General features: G+C 34.3%; 3 protein-coding genes across 3 annotated transcripts; all 3 read right to left on the bottom strand.

Moving 5' to 3' along the window:
- Positions 1–1,194: 1,194 nt before the first annotated feature.
- On the bottom strand, positions 1,195–2,822 carry LOC113232464. The gene is made up of 3 exons (XM_026467205.1): positions 2,688–2,822; positions 1,965–2,217; positions 1,195–1,772 (listed from the first exon to the last, which is right to left on the bottom strand). The coding sequence occupies exons 1-3, from the start codon at positions 2,820–2,822 to the stop codon at positions 1,405–1,407; spliced, it is 756 nt and encodes a 251-aa protein (XP_026322990.1). The 3' UTR covers positions 1,195–1,404.
- A 515-nt stretch (positions 2,823–3,337) lies between these two features.
- On the bottom strand, positions 3,338–5,956 carry LOC113232465. The gene is made up of 3 exons (XM_026467206.1): positions 5,760–5,956; positions 5,114–5,366; positions 3,338–3,798 (listed from the first exon to the last, which is right to left on the bottom strand). Exons 1-3 carry the CDS (start codon positions 5,892–5,894, stop codon positions 3,455–3,457), a joined length of 732 nt encoding a protein of 243 aa, XP_026322991.1. The 5' UTR covers positions 5,895–5,956; the 3' UTR covers positions 3,338–3,454.
- A 14,788-nt stretch (positions 5,957–20,744) lies between these two features.
- Positions 20,745–23,944, bottom strand: LOC113232453. Its single transcript, XM_026467194.1, has 3 exons — positions 23,781–23,944; positions 22,984–23,239; positions 20,745–21,171 (listed from the first exon to the last, which is right to left on the bottom strand). Exons 1-3 carry the CDS (start codon positions 23,916–23,918, stop codon positions 20,861–20,863), a joined length of 705 nt encoding a protein of 234 aa, XP_026322979.1. The 5' UTR covers positions 23,919–23,944; the 3' UTR covers positions 20,745–20,860.
- Positions 23,945–27,433: the final 3,489 nt, after the last annotated feature.

Raw genomic sequence — 27,433 nt, 5'->3', positions numbered from 1 at the left:
GCGCCGGTTCATGTCATTCTATTCTCTCTGTTTTCGTGTGCAACTGTTGCAACGACAAATATATTTTTTTATTCCAGAAAATAACTGTAGAACTGAAGAATACAAGTCATATAATTTTGTAGACCGATTTTCATTATCCATTTATCTACGTAGTAAACAGTGACAATTAGACAAATTATAAAATTGACCTATACGTCAAAAATGCTTTATTCACATGAAATTCGTAAAAATAATACGAACTGCTTGAAACAAATTATGTATATATATGAAATTTTACGCCATGCTGGTCTGCCACGCAGAGGTCCCTGACTCGATTACCGTGCCGGGAGATTTATTTGGCCTACATTCATTTCTCTCGTGAGTTTGGGTGTAATTTGTGGTTGTCTATGTATGTCTTCATGCACCCGCGATACAGGGTTTCCGAAGTGCAGGGCAATGAGTATGTCCGTTATTTATTATTTATTTATAACTCTCCTATTTCATTTAAGTTATTTATTTAAGCAAGTCGACGACTAATTTCGCTTGTAAAATCATTGAACTGCCTCTTAAAAACGTATTATTTGGCAGATGTGGCCTCATCACACCGAAGGTGCAGAATAGTGCCATGAATTTGAATATCAATATTATAGAGAACTTACCAAATAAAATAAGGGTACATAACCAAATAAACGAAAGCCATTTTATTAATCATTGCTTTTTGATTTATTATAAACACTATAATACATGGCAAGTGCATAAAATAAAAGACAACAAACACACACACACACACATACACACAAAAACATGACATACAAATAAATACACGAATCTCGTGATACACGATACCGTACAAAAATAATCAAAACCTGTTCAAACCAAAACAAGAGATCGAAATAACTAAAAATAATAAACTTATATAATTTACATTGGCATGGAAAAATAATTAAAACTATAACCAAAGTATATATTACACATAAAATAAAAACAGTCTCAATAAATAAGTTTAACAATAATTTAATAACTAGACAATACTTTGGATACAATAGTAATAAGAATAAGACAAAAAATATATATATAAAAAAGAAAAACAATAATATCACAAAATACACACCATAAATAAATAAATAATTCCTTTTCAGTCAGATTATTAAAGACAGTACTTACCGATTTAGTAATAAAGCCTATAAAATGACCGAAAAGAAAAATTAATGACATACACACCAATAAATAATCTTACTGCGATAAATATCGTCGATAAGAAACCATCTTGTACAATTGAACGACATTTTTTCATACTTTTTTCTCAAATGAGAATAAACAATGTAAATCGAATAAAAATCTACTATTGGAGAACGTTAATTTACCATCTCTCATGCCCCAAATAGAGAAAATACGAATAAATTTGTCATTGCAGTTTTTGGTAGCTTAGCTAGAGTAGGCGGAATAAGCCAGGTTATTTCCGTCATTCTTGGAGCGAGACCACCCACGTTCCCAACCATGAGAAGGAGCTTCCCACCCGTGTGAAGGAGCTTCCCAACCATGCCCTTGGGGGGCAGCATGAATCCAACCATGGTCTTCCTCGTGCTTCTTGTGGAGAAGAGTCTTGAGGATATAGATAGCCTTAGCAATGAAGGCAATCTTGGCAAGAACAGCAATCTTGAATATAGAGGCAGCGATCACTACCAAGGAAAGAACGATGATGGCTGCAGCCTTGATCTTAGCGAGGATAAGGAGAGGGATCAACACTTTAAGTTTCTTCTTAATTTCTTTCTTCTTGCCACGGCCTTCTTCAACTGTAAAAAAGGAAACATTGTAAGTTCGAATTTGAAATTTTCTCAAGTTTGGACGTACCTGTGTCTTGACTTTAACTGACTCAAAATTTGTTATAAATGGTTTAAGTCGAACTAAGTAAAGTGTACAAACAGATTTGGTTCTGCATGTGTGTTAAATTCTATATTATCCTTTAAAGATGCGTTAGTTCTCACCATTGCTGTCAAGAGCTCTGGATTCTTCCTCATCGTCGGGAGTAGGCAGGATTAGCTCCAAGTCGGTATTCTTCATCAAATCGGTCGCGCTTTCCCACAGCTTCTCAGTCAGCTGCCTCTTTCTGACTTCAGGTTCCTCAGACAGCTCCAGGGATTTGGCTTCTATGGGTGCATTGTTGAGAAATATGATCCCTTCAGTGACCTTCAGTTGACGTACAGAACCAAGACGTTGAGTTGCTTTCAGAACTTGTTCCTGTTTCAAGAACAAAAACGATTATTGCACGTCGTCATAGACTGCATACCTTTGCACTGTTACTTTAGAAACTTGTAAGGTATTAAGTAAATTTTATAGCTTTAACCGTTAATATGTTGATGGATTATTTAATGTAATATATGCGATTAAATTATATTGCGTGTGAATTTGAACTTGATTCATGAAATATACGTGATTTTAGATTCTGGAAAAGTAGTTTCGAAGCTAGTTTTTTAAAATTCAAAGGATCCGGTCCAGATATTAAAATTCGCCAAAAATCAATTATTATATTAACTAAAATTTCAACAAACAGACGTAAAAGAATCTCTAGTAAATTGTAATAGGAATTGTATTAATGACCTATGAGAAAATAACTGATTGCAGCATTGTTTCATTAGTTAGTTGCTCTTAGCAACTTATTATCACTTGTTTGTTAAGTATTTCCTGTCACTAAAATGTCCATCACATACCTTCAAACAAATTCCCAAATCACTGTTAATGCAATTCATCACATTTGTTAGCACCGAACGCATCACTGAATTATCTTGAGCCACTGGACTGCACGAGGCAAAAGCCACAACACTGAGAACTAACAAAAACTTCATTTTTGTTTTATCTGCTCTTCCTGCCTTTGTTCCTGTGAGAAGCACGTGCCGATGTACGATGAATTTGACTCTGATGCCTATTTGATAGGTCAAGGTTTTTTATTCAAATGCCCCCACTCAGTTGTTTACTTGAATTACCATTTTAAAGAAATATACTTCGGAACTAAGACGACACTATGCGATAGAGTGGCATAGATTTGAATTCATTAATATTAATATGTTAGCAATATCCAGGACGCTTTTTCTTTCGTTTCGATTTTGAAGAATGATATTCAACTAAGAGCCAACATTTTAAACAATATAGGAACTATTTCGTTGAATTTCTAATTCTTACAAAATCGGCTTGTCACCAAATTTGTAAAATACTCGTAATTTATTTATTTATTGACTGAATACATCTTCTAAGTAATTCGTGTTCTTTGTTATATATACATATTTTCCTGTGTTAAGTAATTTTTTCATAATTTTACAGTAAAAAATCAATAACACATTTCAAAACAAATAATTTATTCATACAAATAAATAAAAAATAAATTAAGACTGAGGTACTTGTATCATGGCCACTGGCATTCCACACAGAAATAAATACTATCTCACACACACATAATAAATACATTCATTAATTGTCCTATTCACTTTCTGAGTTGGCTAGAGTATGCCATTGAAGCAGCGTCGCTGTCTTGGCGACTGGACCAACCCTGAGCAGGTTCGTAGTTGTATCCTTGATGCTCCTCATGATGGTGAGGGGAAGAATAGCTGATGCTAGCACCACCAGAGCCGTGACCACCCTTTGCTAAGAGTTTTCTGATAAGAGTGAAGGCGTTCATAGCGAAAGCTATTTTTCCGAGGAAGACCGCTTTGAGAGCGGCGAAGGCGATGATGCCAAGGAAGAGTGGAATAAGAGCAGCAAGTTTCAACTTGAGGAGGAGAAGGATGGGGAGCAGCTGCTTGATCTTCTTCTTCTTCTTGCCACGAGCTATAAAAAAAAAGATGAATGTTGTTATAATTACAATTAATTAGGCGACACATGACCATGTGACGATATTATAATAGACAGACGTATATAATATAATACGGACAGTTATTCAATAGTAAACATTTGGCAGTTACCTCTAATCACACATTACAACTCGAACGCCGATTATTTTAATTCGTGACATCAATTTTTTTTTATAATATAATGTGACGGTACGAACAAGTCGTGCGCCTGATGGTAAGCTACACGCCTGTCCATAATGGTTGCAGTGCCACTCAGAGCTTTAAAACGCAAAGATCTGAGGGGCACTGCCACTGCGCCCGTCACCCTGAGACATAAGTTAACAAGTCCTATGTGCCTGTAATTTCACCAGCACATTTACCCTTCAAAACCGGAACACAGTAATGCTGACATTACTGCTTGGCGGCAGAAATAGGTAAGACGGCAATACTACCCTGGACAAACTCTTTCACAAGGAGCTCTACTGCTACTAAAAATTTTGCAGAAGCAATTGGAGATATTAGCCTAGGAAAAACCTAAGTAACTGTTCATTTTCTTGAAAGTCTCTTTCCGCATCGAAATTCATTCAATAAGAAAGCCATAAAATATATCAACAAGACATCCATTGAAACATGTTTCCCTTTACAACCCATTGTAAAAGCCCTTTGAATACGCATTGTAGTAAAACAAGTAGGACTGCAGCGTATGTAAATTTGTAAAGGAGAAAGCTCACGTTTGTTTTACAAAACGTGACATTCTTAGGTGCTTTAAGAAAATTTAGAGATTTTTAACGTCTTACTTAATATTTTGGACATTAGTGAAAACTCCATTATTGCCACAGATGTCACTAATCTCTGCAAATATTTACTATTGTTTACTTTTCTTTGAGATTTTTTGTAATAGTCACTTAGGTTTACTTGCCTTTTTGTTACTAGCACATCTGCTAATATTTTACTTTATATACTACTTGTTAATGGAAACTAATTAATTCATTAAGCCAACAAAACTCTACTCAAAATATTATCTTTTTATAACAATGTTTAATACCATTTATTGCATTATCATCAAACTTACGAGTTGTACTCTTATGTACGTCTCTCTTATAAGCCAGCTCATTGACCACCTTATACGACAAGATCCCGGCCTTTTCCTATATTTGGTCTATGTAATGAGCCTAGGTCTCGTCTTCCCCTCGATCTTTCCCTCCAAAATGGTCTTAAGGAATTCGTCGAATCGTATCAAATGTCCAATCATTCACCCGTGTCAGTACTCTATTTATTACAATCGAACAAATATTTTTTTAAAGCTTCCTTACCTTCCTCGTCTAATTCCCGTCCTTCTCCTTCCGACTCAGACAAACGCAACTGCAGTACGTGATTGTCCAAGAAATCTCCAACGTTGTTGGCAATTCTCTCTTCAATCTGGGTTTCTCTGGTTTTCGGATCTTCAGCTAAAGGTTCATAGCTGCGAGCTGACCTTGCTGATCCGGTATTTATCAGCGTCATACCTTCAAAGATGTTTAGGTCCTTTATAATTGCTAGACGGTCGGTGAATTTGAGTGCTTTTTCCTGAGAACAAAAAAATATTATAAATTTTGTGATTTATTATAAATAATTAATTAACAGTCAGTTTTGTGGGAAAGTTTACTAGATTACTTTTTGTCATTTTTCATTTGAACTTAAAACACCCTGATTTTGATTTGATGCACTTATATTCGAGGCATACTATTTGTGAGTGACAAAGGTGATAATTTCAAGTTCATCCATGACAATCTTTCATTTTAATCTAGAATTTCTTAAACAATGAGATTTCAGTTTTCAATTTCACTACGCCAATAATGACAAACAATAGCTAGCGAATCTTCCACATGCTACATCATGACGGTTTCATTTTCATTTTAGACTTTTGCACACAGCACTTAACACTTATTAGCACTTCTTTCATTTCACCATTGTATTCACCTTAAGACATAACGATGTATCATTGTCTATGCACTCCGATACGGCACCCACTAAATTTTCAGCTATACCACTTTCTTGAACTGGACTACACTGCACTGTGGCTAAAATAGCCAAAACCGCTACTTCTTTCCACATTTTCAAACAAAAATTTAATATGCTCCAAGCGGGTGCTCGTACTTCGCCAACGCTGGGCAAGTTATGATATCTTCCCAAAAAACTGATGGATTTTATCCTTTGACCCCCACTACAACTTTGTCAAACTGACGTAAAGTATGTGTGCACAGTTTGACGTCGTGTGCTAACTGATGGCCTGCGTGTTTAAGCCCAACAGACGTAAGGATAAGTAGAAAAATAAATATTGGATGTTAGAAAGCGAAGCTTGCATTTACGACATCCTAATACGTACCGCGGCATTTGTGATGTTAGTGCAAATGAAACGAAAGAAAAAGTGTGATTGTTTGATTTTTCGTACGTCTACTGACTGGTTGGTGAAATCTAAACGTCACCACCTTACGATGTGTATACGTATTCCTAAACCATTACATTAGAAAATTCTTAATATTCTCACAAAAAAATTGAAAAAAATTCTTAGCTCATTGTGGCATGAAAACATTCTAATTCTGTATGTAACTATTTTTCTAATTCTTTGATTTCGAGGTCACGATCGCATATGAGAAAGAAACCGGTAAGGTATAGAATGGCCTCAAAAATAAACTTTCTGTCGCATCAACGATACTTTTCCAAACTTTTTACGGCATGTTTTCCATAAAGATAGTTGTAAAATTTGTGAGATATGCGTAGGATATAGATAGAGTATTACATTTAGCAACACTTTTAGTCATTAAGTTTACTAATGCCATTGAAAGTTATCAAATAATTCGTTTTCTCTCTGACACAAATGTTATGATCTTGACTTTTTTAAGTTTACTAATTATTCCATTCATAACTTTATTACCATATCAATTGAAAGATTCTAACGAAACAATAAAGATCTTCTGAGAATATTTTGCTGATTAGTTAATATTATCTTCATCTTCGATGTAATGTTTTCCAAAATCTAAGTCAAACAAAATAATAAACCAAGCTTGTTACTCATCAAGTTGCTATCAAACTGCAAAGGAAATAATAATATTCAAAATAAATAAATATACAAAAATTTTGACTGCACGCTTAAGCTCCCATCCACAGTAACTTTAATAAAACAAAAGAAACTCATAGAGCGATTAAATAATTGAGTTCAAGAGTATGATTGTTACAGCCACGGTCATCATAGATGATGTAACCATTACACTTCTTGTCGTCAAGTGAAAGTACGTGCGAGTTTTTTGTGAATCCGCACTAGGTTGAGATTCTAATGAGGTCAGTGCTTCAAGGCGGTGGTTTAGGGCCTGGATTGTTTAATTTTCATAATTGAATTAAAAACGTTTGATTATTTTTATATTATCTATAAACTACGCAATTTGGTAGAAATACCCTCATTGTTTGGTTTTCAAGCATCAGCATATTTGATCTTGATCTGTCTCGGCTAATTTACAATAATAGCTATCTTTATAAAAGGTTTATTTATTTTATATTTTCTCTATTTAGATTTATTTGATGTTTTCAGAGTCCATTTTTGAATGGTTACAAGCCTTAGCGTAATGTAGTTCCAACTAAAGTAGCTGGATTATATTTTTTTGACAATAATGTAAAGTCTCTCTACAATTACCAATGAAAACACTAAATTTGAAGAGTTGCAAAAAGTACCGCTGTCCCATTTTCATCTCGGACCTAAAATACTGATGTAATGAACTTGCATATCTCGTCTTAAAGTGAAAGTTTGCACCTGAGCAGAATTTTCGTGAACCTGCAAGCCGGTTTGAAATGAGGCCAGGAATTTATACCCTGGAGTCTTCTTCAGCCAAGTGCGTAAATTGCAATATTAAATTATGATGATGCCTTTAATGTAACCACCGTTTCCTGACCGATCATTTTTATTATGGGTTTTATAAAAAAAATATAGTCTCTTTGATTTTGTGGTTAAAGCGGCAAAGGTGAAAATTATTGGAGGAACTTACACAACCGTTTTAAAGAATGTGGCAAGGGAGACTGGTTATTATTTAGCTTCCGTTATTTCTCGTTTTTCTTTTTTTCAATTTTCAACTTGTTTCCAATCTGTGTTCGATCATATTTGTTGAGCTTTCGACTTATGAAGAGCGCCTGATAACTTTGAAATAATTAAGTTACCATGACTAAATAGATTTTAGTTTAATCAACCAGGATAAAGAGGATTATACCGTACTATTAGTGAAAAAAAACCTACCGGTTTACAGTAATAAGTAACCCATTTAAGCCTTCCCAGGTGGAGCCATCCCATAGACCCTTATTCTTTATGCCACTTCTAGTACATTAGTCATACAAATCTGTTAATAAACTTTAAATTATGTACCACGATTATATCATCAACCTCGTATTCGTCTTTATATTCGACAAGTAACATATTAATTCAGCATTACCAACTGACACCGCATCTAAACAGGTTTTATTAATATTAGTACCATACATTTTATTACCGATATTACTTAACAAACCGTCAAAGAAACTTGTTCCAGTTTCTTTCCTTTCAAAATTGTATTTTGGCAGCAAGTCTCTAAAACTGCTTTAAAATTGTATTGAAGGCATAAGACTTCTCGGTGACGTCTTCTAAATTTGCATTAACGTTTATTTATTAAGTGCCAAACTGAGTAGGTATACGCTTTAAAAGAATATTAACGGACGTCCAACACTCGACTTTGCAGTTTATGTATGTGCATAAAATATTCAGGTTTGTTTTTTCCCATTTATTCAATGCGCTTTCTACAAGGCCTACCTAAATTTCTTATACAAATGCAACGACAAAAGCGAGCGAAGTTTTCTTCATGCACACTTAAAGTGTAAAAACTACGAACAAATAATCTCAGTACAGAGTACTTAAAAAACCGACCATAAAAGTCATTCATGCCCTGGTTTGCCACCCTTAGAGGTGGAATATTTTCTTCAAATTTAAATGGGACCACATCTGTGGTACCCTCTTTCCAACTAAAAAATAATCATTTGTGAACCGATTTATCGCGTAACATACACGCAAAAGTTATCGCGAGCAATCGCGATAATATACACGCAAAAAAAACATACAGTCGAATTGAGAACCTCCTCTTTTCTTCGAAGTCGGTTAAAAATAAATAAATCGAGTATATAAGTAAATAAGTCGCGTAATGATTGATGTGATGAAATTGGGATAAACTTTTTTTAAGTTTTTTGTTTGACATAAAAATTTTTTACTTCGATGCAAAAATTCTAAAAACAGTTTTAGAAAACTGAAAATATATATGTATATTTTTAAATTTACTTATATTTATTTCAGATAGTACATAAAAAGAAAACTAAGAAATAACAAAAAAGCTTAAAACACTTTTGAGTGTTTAAAATATTGTATCGTGATTTTTGGCACACTATCTTCAACAAATCTTCACGCTTGACAAAAACAATGACAAACAATGTAGGTCATTGACTCTTTCTTTTAGATCTTATTTGTCTACTTAGATGCTATTTACGTTAAAAGCTTTCTCCTTAGTACCTTATCTTTCAATTAGTGACTATTGTACTTACCTACATTCCTGCTATATAATGGTTGACAAGTTACTAATGAACCCTGAAACACATGTCCCAGTATTAACTTTTGATAACTACAACCGAAAGTTAGTTGAGGTTTTTTTTAACTTGTTAATGCTTATCATAACAATGATAATATGAAAGATAACAACACTAATTACGAGGGGTTTAATAGAATAAGTTGAAAGTCTGCCTCATATCAAGATTAAGTATCAAATGCCATTTGAAACGCATTTTCTATATTTCGATTTCTGATAGTCAGAAAGATGAAATATGGGATTATACATATTATCATTAATTTTCTAGGGAATTTCTTGCCTTATGAATCACGTCACTGAATTTAACTTCAGGAATACTATTCGGAACACTCAGAATTGAAGAAAATTTGTAAATTTAGATTTCAAAATTTACGTTACCAGAAATAGAATCTAGGACCTCAAATCTGTAGTTCATACTTTTAATTAATAAATAATGATATTTTCATAGCCTTTTGTACAGTTACAAGCACACCATGATTTCCGGTGTAGAAATTGAACTGCCTTAACGTAGGGGCATGGGTTGAAATATATATATTAATTAATTGTAAAGAAAGACCGTCGTTGTCCGTAATTTACACCGAAAGACTAATGAGATAAGTTCATAAACGTATAACAATGAAAATGTTTTAAAAGTATAGCGTTACTTCGTTCTAGACATGTCCCGTATAACTAGGATAAAAACAGAATCCTCATTCAAAATGGCTTTTCAGAAAGAATAACTAAGAGTCAGTGTCTACCGCATGAATTAAACCGAAAACAACATAAACCCTGCATTCCTCCACAATCATAAGAGCACGTAACGCATTTTCGTAGGTGTGTAGGACCAAAGGCGTGGACGCGAAAGTGCGACCGCGCCGCACCCTGCTGGGCAGGATCAGTACACACGGAATGATTTCGATATCCGCATTTGTTACCACATCTGCCTCTACATCCGCATTTTTGGTCCGCGTTTGTGGGAAAACCATTTTACATGTAATTGGTTCATTATCACTTTGACCTAGAAGATTGTAAGTAGTTTTTTTCTCATTTGGTATATTAGACACGTATTTAGTGGCAGCAGCAACATATAAATAGGTAATTTTATATCGTGGCAAAATTTCTTCTGGTACCACGACTAGTGTAAAGGACCATTTGTAGAGAGCTTGAGCCTTGGTGATTATTGCACAGAAAAAACAATTATGTTATAAGCACTGTATTTTGGCACTAATTTTTAATATTTTTCACAGTATTTATTATTTCCTTCATTTAATATCAACTTGTTATTAATCTTTACATATTTATTACACAAAAAATAACTTGCATAATTAAAAATATGCACTGTAACTTTAATGGTGTTTCGATAAAATTTATAAAGTAGCAAGAACGGTCCACACACGGTGTTTTCAAATGTCAAATTTCTTCATATGCCATTGACTTTGTTCATAATGAAGTTGGTTAAATAACAATAAATAAATAAAAATATGACGTATTGTTACCAATTCGTTGTCTATAATAATTAATGTCAAAATTGTAAGGTACGTCCATATGGCTGATGCATCTAAATCTGTTCCTAATAGTAGGTAAAATTTCAAAACTTCATAGTGTGTCCAACACAGCTAAAATCCCGTTATTCAAGGTCGAATTCTCAATCGGCAAGTGCGGAACTTTCTTCTCTTTTACGCCCTCTAGCAAATTGGTATGTTACAGTCACAATGAATATTATGTTAGAGGGCGTTAATTACATGAAGCTGAAATTTTAGTGAAAGTTGCTACTACCTAATTCGGTATTCCTTACAACTTGTGTAGTATTTTTTGTACTGATGCAATATTTGACAAGTTGAGTGCGAGTTCAATCTGTATGCAGCGATTTCATGTAGTACCTTCTGTATTTTAAACCGACTTCAAAAAAGGAGGAGGTTTTCAATTGGACTGTTTTTTTTTCGAAAAAGAAATGTGAACCGATTTCGATTTTTTTTACATCATTTTGATACATCAGTAGCGGTCATTCAACTTTGAACAAAATATTCCACCTCTAAAGGTGGCAAGTTAGGGGGTGATCCGGTTCATTGCAATGGCAATAATCCGTTAACAGATTTCAATAAAACTTGGCAAATAGATGTAAATAATTCCATAATTTTTTGAGGTCGTTTTTTTATAAAAATATTATAATTATCGAGTTCTTAGGTTTTCGCGATTGTTACACATAGGAAATGAAACAATTTTTCCGGATTTAAATCACGTATTTTTGTTTTTTCAAACAAACCGACGTTTCGGGCCCTTTACAGGTCCCATAGTCACAGTTGACTGAATATTATAATTTTTATATTTGTATTTTTTGTGAAATTACTCCACTAGTTTGTTATAATTATTAATACAAGAACGTTCACCTAGAAAACATTCCTTCGATCCGGCCGTATTCGAAACGATGTCTTCTAGCAAACCGTGCCAGACCCTATGCCAACTAAGCCACGGAACGAACCTGTGGAACTCACGAATTTCTCTATGTGCTTGTTGTCGGATCTTCGTATTTGGTTTTCAACTTTTATCAAACAGACGGCAAACGGTTCAGGTCAGCACAAACGGTACAACAACTAGGTCAGCGGCTGGTGACGTCACCATTGGCATCCCACAGGGATCCGCCCTAGGTAATACACTATTCCTAGCATTCATCAATGATCTGCCATACTTTATATCAGGGGGTCTTGTGGTTCTATTTGCAGACGATACAACCGTTATAGTGTGTGCTAAAACGTACAACGAGTTGGAAGAAAAATTAGCCTGCACGTATGAGCAGCTGTGTGAGTGGTTCTCTGCGAATGGACTAATTCTTAACGAACCGAAGTCAAACCTTATGTTGTTCTCGGGAAGAAATTCTATAACAAGGCCAATTATCACCTCCATTGTTCCATTATGTAACACCTGTAAATTCTTGGATTTGACGCTAGACTCAAATTTGAACTGGAAGTCACATATACAAAGTCTATGTCAAAAACTTGGAAGTGCTGCTGCATACACATTGAGGAAACTGCGTCCTCTTGTTTCCAATGTGGTATTGAGGCAGACGTATTTTGCATATTTTCATTTGTTGATGTCTTATGGCATCACACTGTGGGGTAATTCAACTGAGACGATTAGGGTATTTATTCTTCAAAAACGTGCACTAAGAACAATAGTAGGCATAAAAAAGGGTCAGACCTGCAGAAACCTTTTTAAGAAATACAATATAATGAACATGTACTCACAATATATTTATGATATAATAGTTTATGCGCGTCAAAACTTGGCTACTTATGAGCGACGTACGGGCGAAGGGCGTTACGAAACGCGGGAACACTAAAATCCGTTGCCCACCGTACCGAACTTGCAACTAGAAATCTGCGGATAATAGGTCCCCGATTCTACGAACATCTACCCACAGACCTGAAAAGTGTTAGAAACGATGAAACGTTTTGTACCCGACTAAAAAACCTTTTATTGGATATTGAATTTTACAGTGTCGATGAGTTTCTTTTGAAACAATTTTAATTTTATTTTATTCGACAAGCAGTAGTTATACTACTTTATTTTATATTCATTATTATTATTATTATAATTTTATTACTGATTTTGTCACTTAGCCGCGTTCAAGTGCCTGTCCACAGCAGTTGCAGTGCCAATAAGAGTTCTGATTCGCAAACATATGAAGGGCACTGCCTCTGCGTCCGTCCTACAAACACATAAATTGACAAATCTCATGTGCCTGTAACTTCACGAACTTTTTGTTTAGACTACGTTGATTTCGTAAAGGAATTGATACCAGATACCCCGCCAAAGCTAAAAAAGTAGCGATCGAAATCTACCCTGGGCTTCTCGATCGCTTAATTTTGGTAGACATTCGTTCGTTGCCGTTTCAAACCAAACCGACTGGCGCTTCGTTTCTCAATCGTATTGATAAATCCAAGGTTCATCATCTGTAATGATGTCGTAAACGCACAGAGACGAGCCTGCTTCAAACTGAGCAATCATGTCACTATACCCTGCGAGTGTGTTTCTAAGCATTGGCGAGATTGTGTGGCACGCAGCACGAAGCTGTCTTCCGCACGCGAAGATTCTCAAGTAGAAAATTGTAAATACTTCCTGATCCGATATAAAGATCGAACAAACTAAAAAAAATCCTTCGAACCGGTTGAACTCTTACCAGCAACCACGCCGTATCAGAGCTACCGCTCTCCCAACCGAGCTACGAAACGAGGCAGGAACCCTCACGAATTTCTCTATGGGCTGCAGATTTTTGTTTTTGGTTTGTGATGGTCAGCTCCAGTCGGTTTGAGTGAGCATGAGACTGGTTTGTGAATTAGTTCTGGTTGACCCGGTGCTGCATGTAAAATTTATAAGCGAGGAGAAGGGCGCCTTACACACAACGAAAACAAGTTTCAAGTAGAAATAACCAGATGCTTTATTTTAAATTTACTATTGTGACATGTTACAGTTAAATTTAAGGGAACAGTATGGAGAACTAGAATTTTACTTCCCCGAGTTTACATTAGGAGTGTATAGATATGCTTACTGTTCTTATCAGTTACATAGAAAAGTTTAACTTTAAATATAGTTAGAGCTAATACACTGCACTAAGAGTTTTTGAAAGTACATGAGTGACACATGAACACTTCACTTATACGTCACTGACCGGGAGTTTACCGGATGTACATTTAAATTACATACCAGACCCGCTGCGAAGACAGCGTAGTTTCTACAGGAGTAACGCAGTTATAAGTAGACGCCGACCACCCATGGAGCTCATGACTCGTGGTCGGGCACAGCCGAACAAAAGTTACAGCAGATTTGTCTCAGCCAATCAGTTGATGGCGAGATTTGAAATTACAAGTACCAAAGATGAACATAAAAAAGACCCATGCGGTCCGGTGACACGGGTTTTACATCTGGTACAGGGTTCGAAGACCCATAATTACAACATCTGGCTATTCCTGGTTTACCTTATATAAGAAGGCATTGGGCAACCATGCTCCCAATGGGATAAATCACCGTAGAAGATCTAAGGATCAGGAACACCTTGCGAGCCGACGTGTCGAACAGAAAAGACCAGCTTCCGCCGAATTCCTCCTAACAGATGTTACCCGCGAACAACGCCACAGACAATCTATCGATTCATCTAGATGAAGCTCCCAAGTCTTATCACCTAAACCCGCTAGAATATATGGCGATTCCAGGTTTACGTACGTTGCTTTACAGAAAGTACTTGGCAAACTATATGGCGGCGTTCGACATAGAAATATTAAAGAAAAGCTATAATTTACATGAAGCTCGACTACAGAAGTAAAATCGAGTTTATTAGTACGCAGTACTAGTAAATACTAATTCTGCGTTACCATACAAGAAAAATTAGCCAGGGTTGGTGTTTTCAAAAATATGTCAAACTAAAGGGTACCCATTCACGATATTGATTTTATAGAAAAATCGTTCACCAACAGGTAATATATATGTGAATGGTTTAAATGATAGATTACACCAACACTTAAGAGTTTCAATTAATTTACTAAATATTTTTAAACTATAACGTCAAAGTGACATTTTGTACAAGAATGGTGAAAAATGCCAAGGAGAGAAAATAAATTTTGTTTTTGTTTTGGGTATTCAGGAGATCTACCAAAAAAAATGTGTTACAGGTTTTAACGGTTTTTCTCCAATAGCGTCACTTGTGAGAGTATAATGAAAGTTTTTTTCTTCGCTTAAAAGTTATATTCTTCTAAACCATGCAAGTAGCAAGCTTAAATGATTAACTTATCAATATACTTTAATTAGAGCTATTAATTAAAGGTTTTTGTGATTGTTACACATTGGATATAAACCTTTTTCCCGAATTTACCATTGTGTATATTTGTTTTTTTTTTAACCAACGTTTCGGTCTCTTTGCAAGTCATATTCCATTTCCAAAATACACTTCTACTTTACATTTAGTATTGCTTTTTTAAGTCTTTAACTTTGAACGACTCAATCTTCAAAGTTGTAGCAGTTCTAGTAATTTTATAATCTACTTCAACGAGCAGTAACTGTGAAAATGGGCAAATATTCAATTCTATGGTTGTAATATACATACTTATTTACATAAATTATGTATACGACAGAGATGTAGTCAGATAATATCATTTTTGTGGGGCCACAAATTATGTACTAAGAAGAAATTGAGGAAATGTTTAGACACGCTATTTCAACGCAAAATTCACCTTCGAAAGGCTCTTTATACTACCCGATCTTCATCCATTTACTCCACGTGGCTAAGACCTTGACCCTAACACCACACATAATAGGTTAAACACACTCCCTGAATTTAACCTACTGTGCTGGACTCGACCATTGGATCGTCGACTTCCAAGTTGTCACATATACTAGCTTTAATACCTTCCTAATAGTATTTTCAAAACGTGAATTGAACCGTATACATGAAAGAGCGTCCCTGTCTTATTAGCCCTGTAACGACTTTTTTATGAAACCAAGTGATGGGACGAACTAATCATGCCCCATGTTGTAAGTGCCACGCCTGTCCATAATAACAGTTGCTGTGCCACTCAGAGCTTTAAATCAAAAACTTTTTTTAAATTTATTTCTTTATAATCAGGTTACAAAGACCCATAAATACATACCTTATAGACTAACATACATAACAATATAATAAAACACTCATTACTAATTATTTACACTTATTATCTGCGACGTGGGACGTAACTTGGGTGTCCTGTAGCCGGCCTGGGAAACGTCGGTACATGACACCCTTTGGCCAGAAGTCATCCTTTATCAGAATGAACTCATCAACTTAAGATCGACAGATGTTAAGTTGGTACTCTCACCAGAAATCAATTAAAGTCCACATATTGGCGAGACTTCAACTGCTCGACCCTCAGGGTAGGGTATATATAATCCACAATATCCGTAGATTTTGTGAAGTACAAGTTCCATGTGCCTCTAATTTCGCCAGCACCTCTACAAAATCGCAAGGTAGTAATTCTCACATGCGCACATTACTGCTTGGCAGCAGATATATGTAAGTAAGGTAACAGTACTTCCCTGAATGAACTTCCCTGAATGAACTCTTTCACAAGGTTTTACCTGCTACTAACCTATTTCGAACTTTTCTTTGAAGCCTCCTCCCACTTTGACTGTCAAAACGTTGTCTCTTGTGGCTACTTAAACTAGATGAACGGAATCCTCTTAAGATTGTGTAATTCATTATAATACGTTTTTGAATAAGCATTACCATCATTAAATACTTTTAATGTGAGATTGTTACCGTAATCAAGTAGCCTTTATTTAGTTATTTTATAGTACCTATATATTTTGGCGTGTACAGATACAACATGATTCAATCCCAATCTGTAGTCTCAAAAATGCTTTTTTTGTAAGTAAGCAAATTACACTTGAAAGTATCACAGTGATTATACTCTACTGCTTATTCGTAAGCCAGAGTCCCTTGAGACGAATGAGTAAGAAACTCTGGGGGTTGCTCTTTGTAAATAAATAGTTGTACACATTCATCCTTTACAATATTTATTTCGAACATCATAGATCGAGACTTCCTGCAAGAACTAAACGGATCACTACCACGGATTTTTTTCGTTTAAGTACACAGGAGCTGTATATCTTTACCGACCTTTAATATAAGTTTTTGTTTCACTATTATTTATTACTATTAAACCTCGTTTATATATTTGTCACTTTTCCATGAAAAAATTATTTAATTCACTTTTATTTATAAAAAATACTATTTATATTATTATTTGTAGTAAAAACACACTCCCTGTATTTAAAAGTTACCGTTGTAAAAGGTATAGCCTCATAAACTGCCTGAGTCCATTACTGTGTAGCCACAAGTGTGTGGAGGCAGCATTGTTTGCACACAAAATGTGTGAAAAGCTGTAAAGGATTTCTACAAAGCACATCCGTATTGCTTTCCATACAAACATTCTGTGCGTTGACAGCTTATTCTGAATAGGGGAATTGTGTGACCTAAGGTAATATTTTTTTTAAATTAGGCATTATTTGTTGTATATAAATAGTTTGTTTTTCAAATTTATTATTTTCTTTGTCTATTTGTTACAATTATTTGATTTTTAGTTATCTATACCTAAATATATATTTTGATTGTGGTCCAATTAATGACGGGCCATGGCCAATAACAGCGACGTCTATGCAGTTATCATAGTACAGATGTTGAGCCATGGACCATGGTTATTTTATTTAAACTAGAATTTTTTTTTTAATTTTTCTTCTTCTTTCTTTAATGTTATAAAGTTATAATTTAATTTTTTTTTAATTTTTAATTGACACATTAAATAAATTATGTCGAACACAGTTAAAGGATTTCTGATATTGGAAATAAAACTATTTTTACTATCTAAATCGCGTGTATTTGCCCTTCACAAGTCTCATGGGTACGACTAACTGGCCTGTGGCCTGTAATGGACCTGCAACGTGGGTTTGTTTGGAATAGTTTTTCAATGTGTAATAAAACCGAAAACGGAAGAACTAGATTTCTGATGTTTTTTCTAATGAAAACTATTCTCAATACAATACTTTCCTATTGCATGAGGTATTTTTACTATTTCATATTGTCTCTATGCTGGGTAAAGGCCTCTGTAAACTTTCTAAAGTAATCAATCTCAGTATACATCATATCATAATGTTACGAGGCCAAACTCCTTTAAGCACCCAGTGTAAAAAAGAAATACTTTGAACAACTTGTAGAAAATATATTAACGTCTCTGTGGCTAGTCATCAAGGTATTTATAAGTTTTTTATAATATCAAGTGACGGGACTAACAAGTCGTGCGCCTGGTGGTAAGCGACACGCCTATCCATGACGGTTGCAATGCCACTCAGAGCAATAAATTGCAACGATCTGAGGGGCACCACCATTGCTTCCGTCACCCTGGGACATAAGTTGACTAGACCTATATGCCTGTAATTTCACCAGCACCCTTATCCTTGAAAACCGTAACTCAGTCATGCTCACATTACTGTTTGACCGGTTGAAATAGGTACAGTGGCAGTACTTCCCTGGACGAACTCTCTACTGCTTTTAAATATCAAGTCCATAACAAATGTCGATAAATGATTATTTCTAATTACAATATATGTCGCTATAGTTCGCATCACTTTGTTATTCATTTTTATAGAGTTGTAAACAGAAATATCAATCATCGAACGTCTTAATGTTTCAACGTCGTTTATACTTTCCAGAATAAGGCACTAGAAACAAAGATCGTAAGTCGTCTCGTGCGCAGAATCCGCATCCGGTGGGTTGCATCGTACGTGAGTACAGCCGCTAACAAATTTGTCTCTTATTCAATTTTATATAACTACAACACGTAAGAAAGCGTGCGTATAGGTAAGAAATAAGTATGACTCGATTGTTAAACACGATCACCTTAATAAAATTAAAATAACAAAAACTTAGTAGCAGTAGAGCTCCTTGTGAAAGAGTTCGCCCAGGGAAGTACTGCCACCTTAACCATTTTTGCCACTAAGCAGTAACGTGAGTATTACTGTGTTTCGGTTTTGAAGGGTAAGGGTGATGGTGAAATTACAGGCAACTTGTCAACTTATGTCTCCGGGTGACAAGCGCAGTGGCAGTGTCTCTCGGATCTTTGCGATTTAAAGCTCTGAGTGGGATTACAACTGTTACAGACAGGCGTGTAGCTTACCATCAGGCGCACTACTTGTTCTTGCTTAGAATATTGCAGCCCACCCAGCTATACATTTCAATTAAATTCCCTCTTTTTTATAATTATTATATTCTAGCCTTCGATTACGTTGTTAAATGGAGATATCTCCTAACGGGATCCCACGAACCTGCATCAGTGGGAGAGGGTGCATACTCAGATTTTTTGTGGTTAGGTCCTCCAAGTGGATCCTTGGACGAGCTTGTATCGCCAGATCGCTCAACGGAGGTGTCCCACATAACCCCGCCACGTCATCGCCCGCGGCGGGGTATGCGTAATTCATTTTCCTGTGTATAAAAAGAAAAAAAGACTATATAGACGTTGATCTACATCTGAATTATATTAGTTAATTTAAATGACTATTCATTAAAATGTTTTGGAAATCAAAACGTTTAAATACCTACGTGTGGTTAAGCTATAAATATATTTTTTGCACAAATTATTTCTCTACGACTGTACTATTAAAATTCTCCAACATACTAACCTATACCTTTGCTAAATACGGCATGCATCTGTTCAAGTAGATTACTTACTGTACTTACCTTGTACGTGAATACGTGGATAATTACTTAAACATTTCCTGCTACTGAAAGCTTGGTTGCTTTATTTTCACTTAATCAGTGTTAAGTGGCTATTAGAAAGGCAGTTTTAATTGCCATTATAAGATTTAACGATTATGCCAAAAATATGTTTAAAAGTAACGATTTTTCAAATGTTGATTTTTGTTGGACTTTTTCTCGTTGAAAACTTTTTTCAATTACATTATACGTTAAGTCTTTTACGTTTTTAGTAAAACTTTCTGTTTGTAGATTTTGAGAATATGACTAGTAGTTTTCGAACTTAGAAAACTTCATAAAATTTCTAAAAGATTCGTATCTTATTTTTTAAATAAAACAATGATTTTTGAAGACCGAAGAAGAAGATATTTTTGAAAAGGTAATGATGAAATAAAACTATTTCAAATGGAGTTTTTATATAAGAAAAGCAATACTCAAAAAGCAACCGTACCTAATCTTAGTGCTTGTCTAGGGCACAACACGCAACACGTTTTAAGCCATTGTATCCTTTGTTCATTGACTAAGTGGAACAAACATTACAATGGAAAATTTAGTGCAAAAAAACACAAAGCAAATGTTGATTATATTTTTATTGTCATTTTTACGTGGATCCATCGTAAAGGTACTAATGATCTCTTAATAAATAAATTCGTTCGTTCGGTAATAAATATGACTCAACACACACACACATACACATTGACTCGAAACAACTCAAAAACGTAACCGCAAGAAACCATATTAACTAAAAAATAAAATAAAATATCTTTGGAACTAAAACTTAAAACATATTTGGTAAAATATACATGTTATACAATATTCTATGAGAATGGAATGTAATATATGCGTATATATTACTTATAAACATACATATAAATATATAAATACATAAAGATCAAACTAAAATAAAAAAAGACTAAACAAATCAGTCTCAAACTTAAAAACAACGTAAAACAAAAATAATAACACAGTTATAGAGATAAATAAAATACTGACACTTAACACTCACAAAAACATCACACATTCAATCTCTCTTTACATAAATAATGATTCAATAAATTACGGTGGTTAAATCCAAGTAAATGGAGAATATAATATACAAGGCAAACGCAACGAAATCGAAACAAACAATTTCAGTTGCAAATAATGAGCAAAATGTACAAATAATCTACAAATTGAAATTCATTTTACGCCTGCTTGGCATGGGCTGCGTAAGCCAAGGTTTGAGGATCCTGAGACCTGCCCCACCCACCACTACTTTCCCAACCGTGGTCATCGTGGGAAGGCTCAGACCATCCATGGCTCTTTTTGGAGTCGAGGAGTTTCTTGACGGCTCCTAGAGCGGCGGCAATGAAAGCAATCTTGCCAAGAAGGTAAGCTTTGAAGACTGCAAAGGCGATAATACCAAGGAAGAGAGGAACCAGAGCAGCCAACTTCAGCTTGATCAAGGCCAAGATGGGGAGGAGCTTCTTGAGCTTCTTCTTCTTCTTGCCACGGCCTGGAATAATGATAATTTTTATTAGTATTTGTTAACCGGACGTTTCAGATTGACAGAATTTTTATCTTAGATTTAATCTTACTTTCGTAAATTTAGGCTTTCTCATGAATGCCGCAATACGTATAAAAATATACTGTTTATGAGTACTCTATGTATATCAAATTCAGTCCTTGTATTTATTTCAAGTTTATAAATTTTCCAGTGTGTTAGTAACATTTGCACTGTGTTTTATTGTTAATAAGTTTATTAGCTATTATCTGTATTTCTGTTTAATTTGCATTTTCCCATTCATTAACATTCTCTTTGCAAAAAATGTAACAGTAAAAGATTTATTGCTCCATTATCATCATGTGACTGTATTGACTTGTTGAAACAGTTTACATGGAAGCGCAGTACATTATCCGGTGATAAATTGTCTTTAACAGTCTTTTGTGTTGTTAATTGTTATGATGAGTATTCAACTTTAAATAATTGCTGAATATTTTTTACTGTAATTAATTTTCATTTCTTTCATTTTAAACATGACATTAAAGACTATTTTGAATGAATTCGTGACTAGATAAGAGTCTCTTTAGTATCAATGGTATAGGCCATCAAAAAAAAAATACATGCAGAAAGTACGACAATTACATCAACAACTTTTCACAGATCCAACGATAAACTTTCACCCCTATCAGATATCAAAGCACGTTCACCGTACCATTATATTCATAACAGTGATACAGCACATTCGTAAGAACAGGCCAAGCAAAGTACAAACCACGAATGGATTGCTATTTCCCTTGCCAAGTTTACTTAATTACAGTACATCAATTGGCACTCCAAGAGTTCAATCTTCCGTGAGCATAAGGCAGAAAATCGAGTGTACTTGTTTCCGAAGAGTACAGCTACATAAATAAAGTACCGGTGCCGTATTGTATTAAGCGGACTCTGGTACAGATTAAGTGTGGCAATGAACTTGTTCAGGGTAAGAATTTCTCGTATTACACCAATGTATTAATTAAGTATCTTACTAATATTATAATGTTACTTAATCACGCTGCAATATATAAACTAATTTACATTAAATTTACCGAAAATAATATATTCATACTGGGTGTTGTTGACGGAAACTTCCAGCACAACTTTTGCGTACGAACACATATTTAAAATAAAGATACTGAACGTTATACGCATCATTGCAATTTGTTTTTTTTTTTTGTTAATTTGAAACGAAAACAACATCAATATTCATCTTGTCTATTTTTAACCGACTTAAAAAAGAAGGAGGTTCTTAATTTAACTTTATTATTTGTGTGTATGTTACGCAGCGGATTTCTCCCGCTTTTCGTTAACCAATTTCAATAATTAATTCCACATGTTGTAATTATAGGTAATTTTCTTCGACAATTTTTGAAAACTCAGTGATATTAGTAAGTTTTCTCCACCTATATTAATGGATCATTACAGAAATTTTTATTTCAATAAACCTTTCTTACTTGTCGTTTTAGGTATAAACAAAATCTAATTTTAGTAGAAACTTAAATGAATCTTTTAGTTCACTTCAAATCTTAACGATTTTTTTAAACCTATAAACTTCTATTATTATTATCACAACAGTTTGACAATAATCGCTTCGATACTGAAATAGCATGATTTTTTTCTAAAGAAAATACGATTCCTGGTTGCCTAAATCATTACTCTGAAATATAATAGTTATGCAACTTTTCTCTTATTTTAAATTCACTTTACCAATGCGATTAAGAGATGAATTCCCTTTTTTAGATCGATTTCCGTAAATCTAAGGTTTATTATACTGAACATTACACCTACCTTCTTCTTCAATAGAATTGTCATCTTCAGATAAGGATTTGGGCATTCTTAGCTGGAGAACATGGTTGTCCAAGAAGTCTACAACATTGTCCAGAATCCTATCTTCTATTTGAACTTCCCTGACCTTTGGTTCGTCAGAGAGAGGCTCGTAGCTTCGTGCAGATCTTGATCCTCCAGTTTTGGAGAAGGCGATTCCATCAGCAAGACTTAGTTCCTTGGAGTTAGCTAGGTTTTCTGTGTACTTCAACGCTTTTTCCTGTGGAGAAAACGTAATTAGTAAATGTTCAAAGTAGTTTATTGTCTAATGGCCTATGACAGCAAGGTTTGATGATAAGACTTTTGATTCAGTACTAACACCGTTAAAAGCTACGCTACAAATATCTTCGTAGCATTGAGCTTCTATTTAATTTGATGTAGTTATACTTGTACATTTATCGCTAGAAATGCTTATATCTGCGTTATCTATTAATGTAAGTAAATTTGATAACTAACCGATAAGAATAATACGATCGTTATGTTATGGTAATCAAATATAATTATCAAAAGATTTTGATAAATTATTAAAGTTAAAGAATTGATTGCTATCGTTTCGCGGTTTATCTTTCTTCCGAATCCGATTCTTTTAATTATTCACTATCAACTTGTTTTTCCTATAATTTCCCAATCTTTCTAAACAAATGTTCCATATATTTCCAACCCAAATTCCCTATACCAAAAATTCACTGGATCAAAAACCTTTCCAAAAAGTCCTTGTTCACAGAAACACTTCACAATCACTTCACTTCACTGAAACACACCTTCAGACACAGCATGGTATCCGCCTCCATGCAATCCCGTAGTGTAGATAGGAATTTCTCCATAACACCCTCTTCCTTTAATGTGGGCATCGCCCCGGCCAGGGCGACGAGACACAAAGTGGCTATGACTCTCTTCATTTTCACTTCACTGCAGCCTCTGAACAATTGTCAAAGATGTTCGTAAGACGGACTGTTTTATTTTGTCTACCCCCTCTCAAAATTTCCATATGTCACGAACGGAGCGCAATGCCTGTATGTGTGCGAGTATGACGAAACGCAAATACCACAGAGTACGAGTATATTCTGTTGGAGAAAGCTTTTTCATTTATTTTCCATTTTCAAATATATCCAATACAATTCATGATGCCTGTATCCTTCTTTGTTTTATCAAAAAAATACGACTCGCGTCTTATTGCCAAAAGCTGCAAACATGAAGTGAGATTCGAAAATCAAGTTTTTGAATTTTTGCGTATACATCTTAGGTCGTTGAACTATTGACATACATTTTTAAATACTACATAAAAAATTGGGATACTTTCTTACATACAATAATGATTATAGTTATAATAACTTAAACAGTTGTCATTTTTTTAGTGTAATATAGATACATCAAAAGTGTCTAGGGATCAAACATTTAATTCTATGTATATACCAATTTCATTTTAAAAGTCATCTTTACTTTAATTATACACACATATCATGTGGACAAAGTAAATCACGAATACAAGCTTTCAAAATGTAAGTGCAACAATGTATTCATATTAATATTAGTTCAATCGTGAAATGCTTACATCAATTTGTTAAAAAAATTAGATTTTTTGTACAAACCACAACCTCGCAAATCAAATAGGATTAAAAGGATTGTATTACTTAGTAACGAACTTATACCTATGCAAATAAGAACCAGTCTATAACTAATTACAATTTTAAAGAAAATCTATTTTGCAGTACTCATTAACTAGAGACAACCTTATATTACTGTAATTTAGTTTTTAAAAATGTTGACATGAAGAGAGTAGTATAAGCGGCCCTACGGAGTCCTATAAGACCATTTCTTCCTCTAAATTCAAATATCCACGTCTTCTAGCAAGTATTAAAGCGTATTAACATTTATTTGCGAGGTTTGATGGAATACTTAAAGTATGTTTCTGTGACGATTATTAAGGTCAACCCATTGTTTGACCATGGCTATATTTGTCACTACTATTTGTACACGCCTACATTATTTTTCAGATCGATGATATATAGAGAATGATAGAAAGCAATTACTAGTAAGTACTTTTGTTTAACTGCAACGGAGCTTTAAAAGAGAGTAAAGTGTTGAAACTGTATGTTTTTAAAAGAAGTAAAATTTGAACCATCTGCTAAAGTTCGTTAGGAAGAGACCAGACTTATTATTGTACATTCTGCTTGAGCCGTTCAGAAACAGCTTTATGTAGATAGATAGACAGACAGATAGATAAAACGTTTATTCGGGTATACAACCACACATATGTAACAGCAAAATATGTAATATAATAAAAAAAGAAAAAACAGCAGAGTCGCAGCATTGCCTGACACTCAGTTATGTATGTATGCTGTAGCAGTACAAAAAGACTAGCGTCATTGTTTATTCAGGAGCAACGGCTAATTTTCAGCTATAACCTAGAGGGATATGTCCATGCAATAATAGCGAAAAAGACAGACTTCATTTCTCGGATAGCCGACGCGAAACGCACAACGTTTTCTCGTTCTTATTGCATGTACTTATAGACTTTTCTAGCTTAATGCCATTCCGTGTAGACAAGTGTGGCGATTGCCTTAAACACCATAATGGGAATACAATTTTTTTTAATAATACTATTAAGTGACGGGCCGAGTACACCTGATGGTAAACTACACGCCTATCCATATATATTATCAGTTACAGTGCCACTCAGAGCTTTAAATCGCAAAGATCTGAGGGGCACTGCTACTGCGCCTGTCAACCTGAGACATGAGTTGACAAGTCCTGTGTGCCTATAATTTCACCCATATAACTTGTTGGTTTAGTTTTTGTTGGCAATTTCAACAATAATTATTAAGTTGGCTACGTAAGACGCAACAACACAAAATATTGTAAAATTCCCGCGTGTGCCCCATTACAACAGTGCAGAATAAATATTTGAAGATGCCATTTTATTATTGAATCTTCACAATACCAACCTGAAACTAGTCTCCACATAAATGAACACTTTTTATACATATAACTTCTGATAATAAATATGTTGTATGACACATTTAAAATGACTGTATATAAAAGAAAGAAGAGTAATACAGTATTTTTTAAACTATAGTGTTAATTAGTACAAGTATAAAATTTCATCGAGTATCAAAGCTTCCCTTTTAGACGACTGAGCTTATTATTTGGCGGAAAGAGCTGCAAGCCTTGTGGTCACTAGAGGATTTGTTATATAAAATGTTGATTACATTGAGAAGCTTTCGTTTTTAAGTTGGTCAAATAGTTTCAAGCTTTGCTGTACAACTTTGAACATACGTTTAATGTATGGAAAAAGAAAATTAATGTAGATTATTTTTTTTTTGATAAACTTGTATCAAATTTAGGAATAATATATACAGATAATAGGTACATAAAACTTAGATAATCATTAATATACAAAAAAAGGGTTAAAAGCAAAATTATACAAAATCAATTCCGGTTTGCAAATTTTTACTCATTTATACATAGATTAATTTTTAAATAATAGCTTTCTAAAAACGTCAAAATATAATATTTAAATAAATAAATATTACACAACATCACTTACGTTGTTCCTATCCCAAAGTAAGTAACTAAAGCACTTGTGTTATGGAAATCGGAATCAACGACGATGCTACAAACACCCAGACCCGAGAGAATATAGAAAATTTTTTCTACATTGACCCATCCGGGGATCGCACCCGGGACCTCAGAAATGGCGATGTCATAAAAATGTGCGATGTGCAAGCCACTTGACCATGGAGGTCATCAAATCTTCAGAAACTTCTTTGTTTTATTAAAAAACATTCCCCAGTATACAGTTTTAGTGACGTTTTTGGGTAATATTCAGGTTATTATCTGTACCTAGTTCCGGTGTGGCAATTTTCATTATTTAAGTATTCAAGTATATTATCGTGAAATAATAAATCATATTTCAGGATACTACATTCGAATATTAAATATTAGGTACTTCATCTAGAATCATTCTAGAATATTTAAATAATAAAAAATTGCCACAGAAGTTGGGTAGAGAAAACTAACCTTTTATTGATATTTCTTCTGTAACAATTCTAGCCATGTAAAAACCAATTCTAGTATGGGTATTCTGGGAAGTACACCAGAGTAAATACCAGTAATCTGGTAATCTGAAAATGTCCCTAGTTTGAGACGGTTTAAAAAACCGGTCCGAATAATTTGTCCTTACTCGTTAAAGAAATAAAATAGGAATAAAATGTATTAAAAAAATATAAAATATTAATCAAACGATGTAATTCAGACATATCAGTAAATATATAATCTATAAACATATTGTAAGTACAAAATAATATAATAATAAGAAAAATAATAATATGTTGTTTTTTCAAACGAACCTGACTGACTGAGATGGTAAAATCATTAACCATGTCTAATGTAAATCATATGTTAATGTATATTA

Source organism: Hyposmocoma kahamanoa, unplaced genomic scaffold (assembly GCF_003589595.1).
Source record: "Hyposmocoma kahamanoa isolate Upper Pololo Valley unplaced genomic scaffold, ASM358959v1 76, whole genome shotgun sequence".
NCBI classification, from domain to species: domain Eukaryota; kingdom Metazoa; phylum Arthropoda; class Insecta; order Lepidoptera; family Cosmopterigidae; genus Hyposmocoma; species Hyposmocoma kahamanoa.
Note: the sequence above shows the minus strand (reverse complement) of the source record. Positions and strands in the feature narration are given on the sequence as shown.

What these genes read in the sequence shown, in the direction of transcription:
- LOC113232464 (XM_026467205.1), bottom strand. Translation starts at nt 2,822, where the DNA reads ATGAAGTTTTTGTTAGTTCTCAGTGTTGTGGCTTTTGCCTCGTGCAGT. An exon ending in ATTTGGGAATTTGTTTGAAG is followed by an intron (nt 2,218 to 2,687) that starts GTATGTGATGGA and finishes TTCTTGAAACAG; the next exon opens with GAACAAGTTCTGAAAGCAAC. An exon ending in CAGAGCTCTTGACAGCAATG is followed by an intron (nt 1,773 to 1,964) that starts GTGAGAACTAAC and finishes CCTTTTTTACAG; the next exon opens with TTGAAGAAGGCCGTGGCAAG.
- LOC113232453 (XM_026467194.1), bottom strand. Translation starts at nt 23,918, where the DNA reads ATGAAGAGAGTCATAGCCACTTTGTGTCTCGTCGCCCTGGCCGGGGCG. An exon ending in ATACCATGCTGTGTCTGAAG is followed by an intron (nt 23,240 to 23,780) that starts GTGTGTTTCAGT and finishes TTTTCTCCACAG; the next exon opens with GAAAAAGCGTTGAAGTACAC. An exon ending in CAATTCTATTGAAGAAGAAG is followed by an intron (nt 21,172 to 22,983) that starts GTAGGTGTAATG and finishes TCATTATTCCAG; the next exon opens with GCCGTGGCAAGAAGAAGAAG.
- LOC113232465 (XM_026467206.1), bottom strand. Translation starts at nt 5,894, where the DNA reads ATGTGGAAAGAAGTAGCGGTTTTGGCTATTTTAGCCACAGTGCAGTGT. An exon ending in ATACATCGTTATGTCTTAAG is followed by an intron (nt 5,367 to 5,759) that starts GTGAATACAATG and finishes TTTTGTTCTCAG; the next exon opens with GAAAAAGCACTCAAATTCAC. An exon ending in ACGGGAATTAGACGAGGAAG is followed by an intron (nt 3,799 to 5,113) that starts GTAAGGAAGCTT and finishes TTTTTTTTATAG; the next exon opens with CTCGTGGCAAGAAGAAGAAG.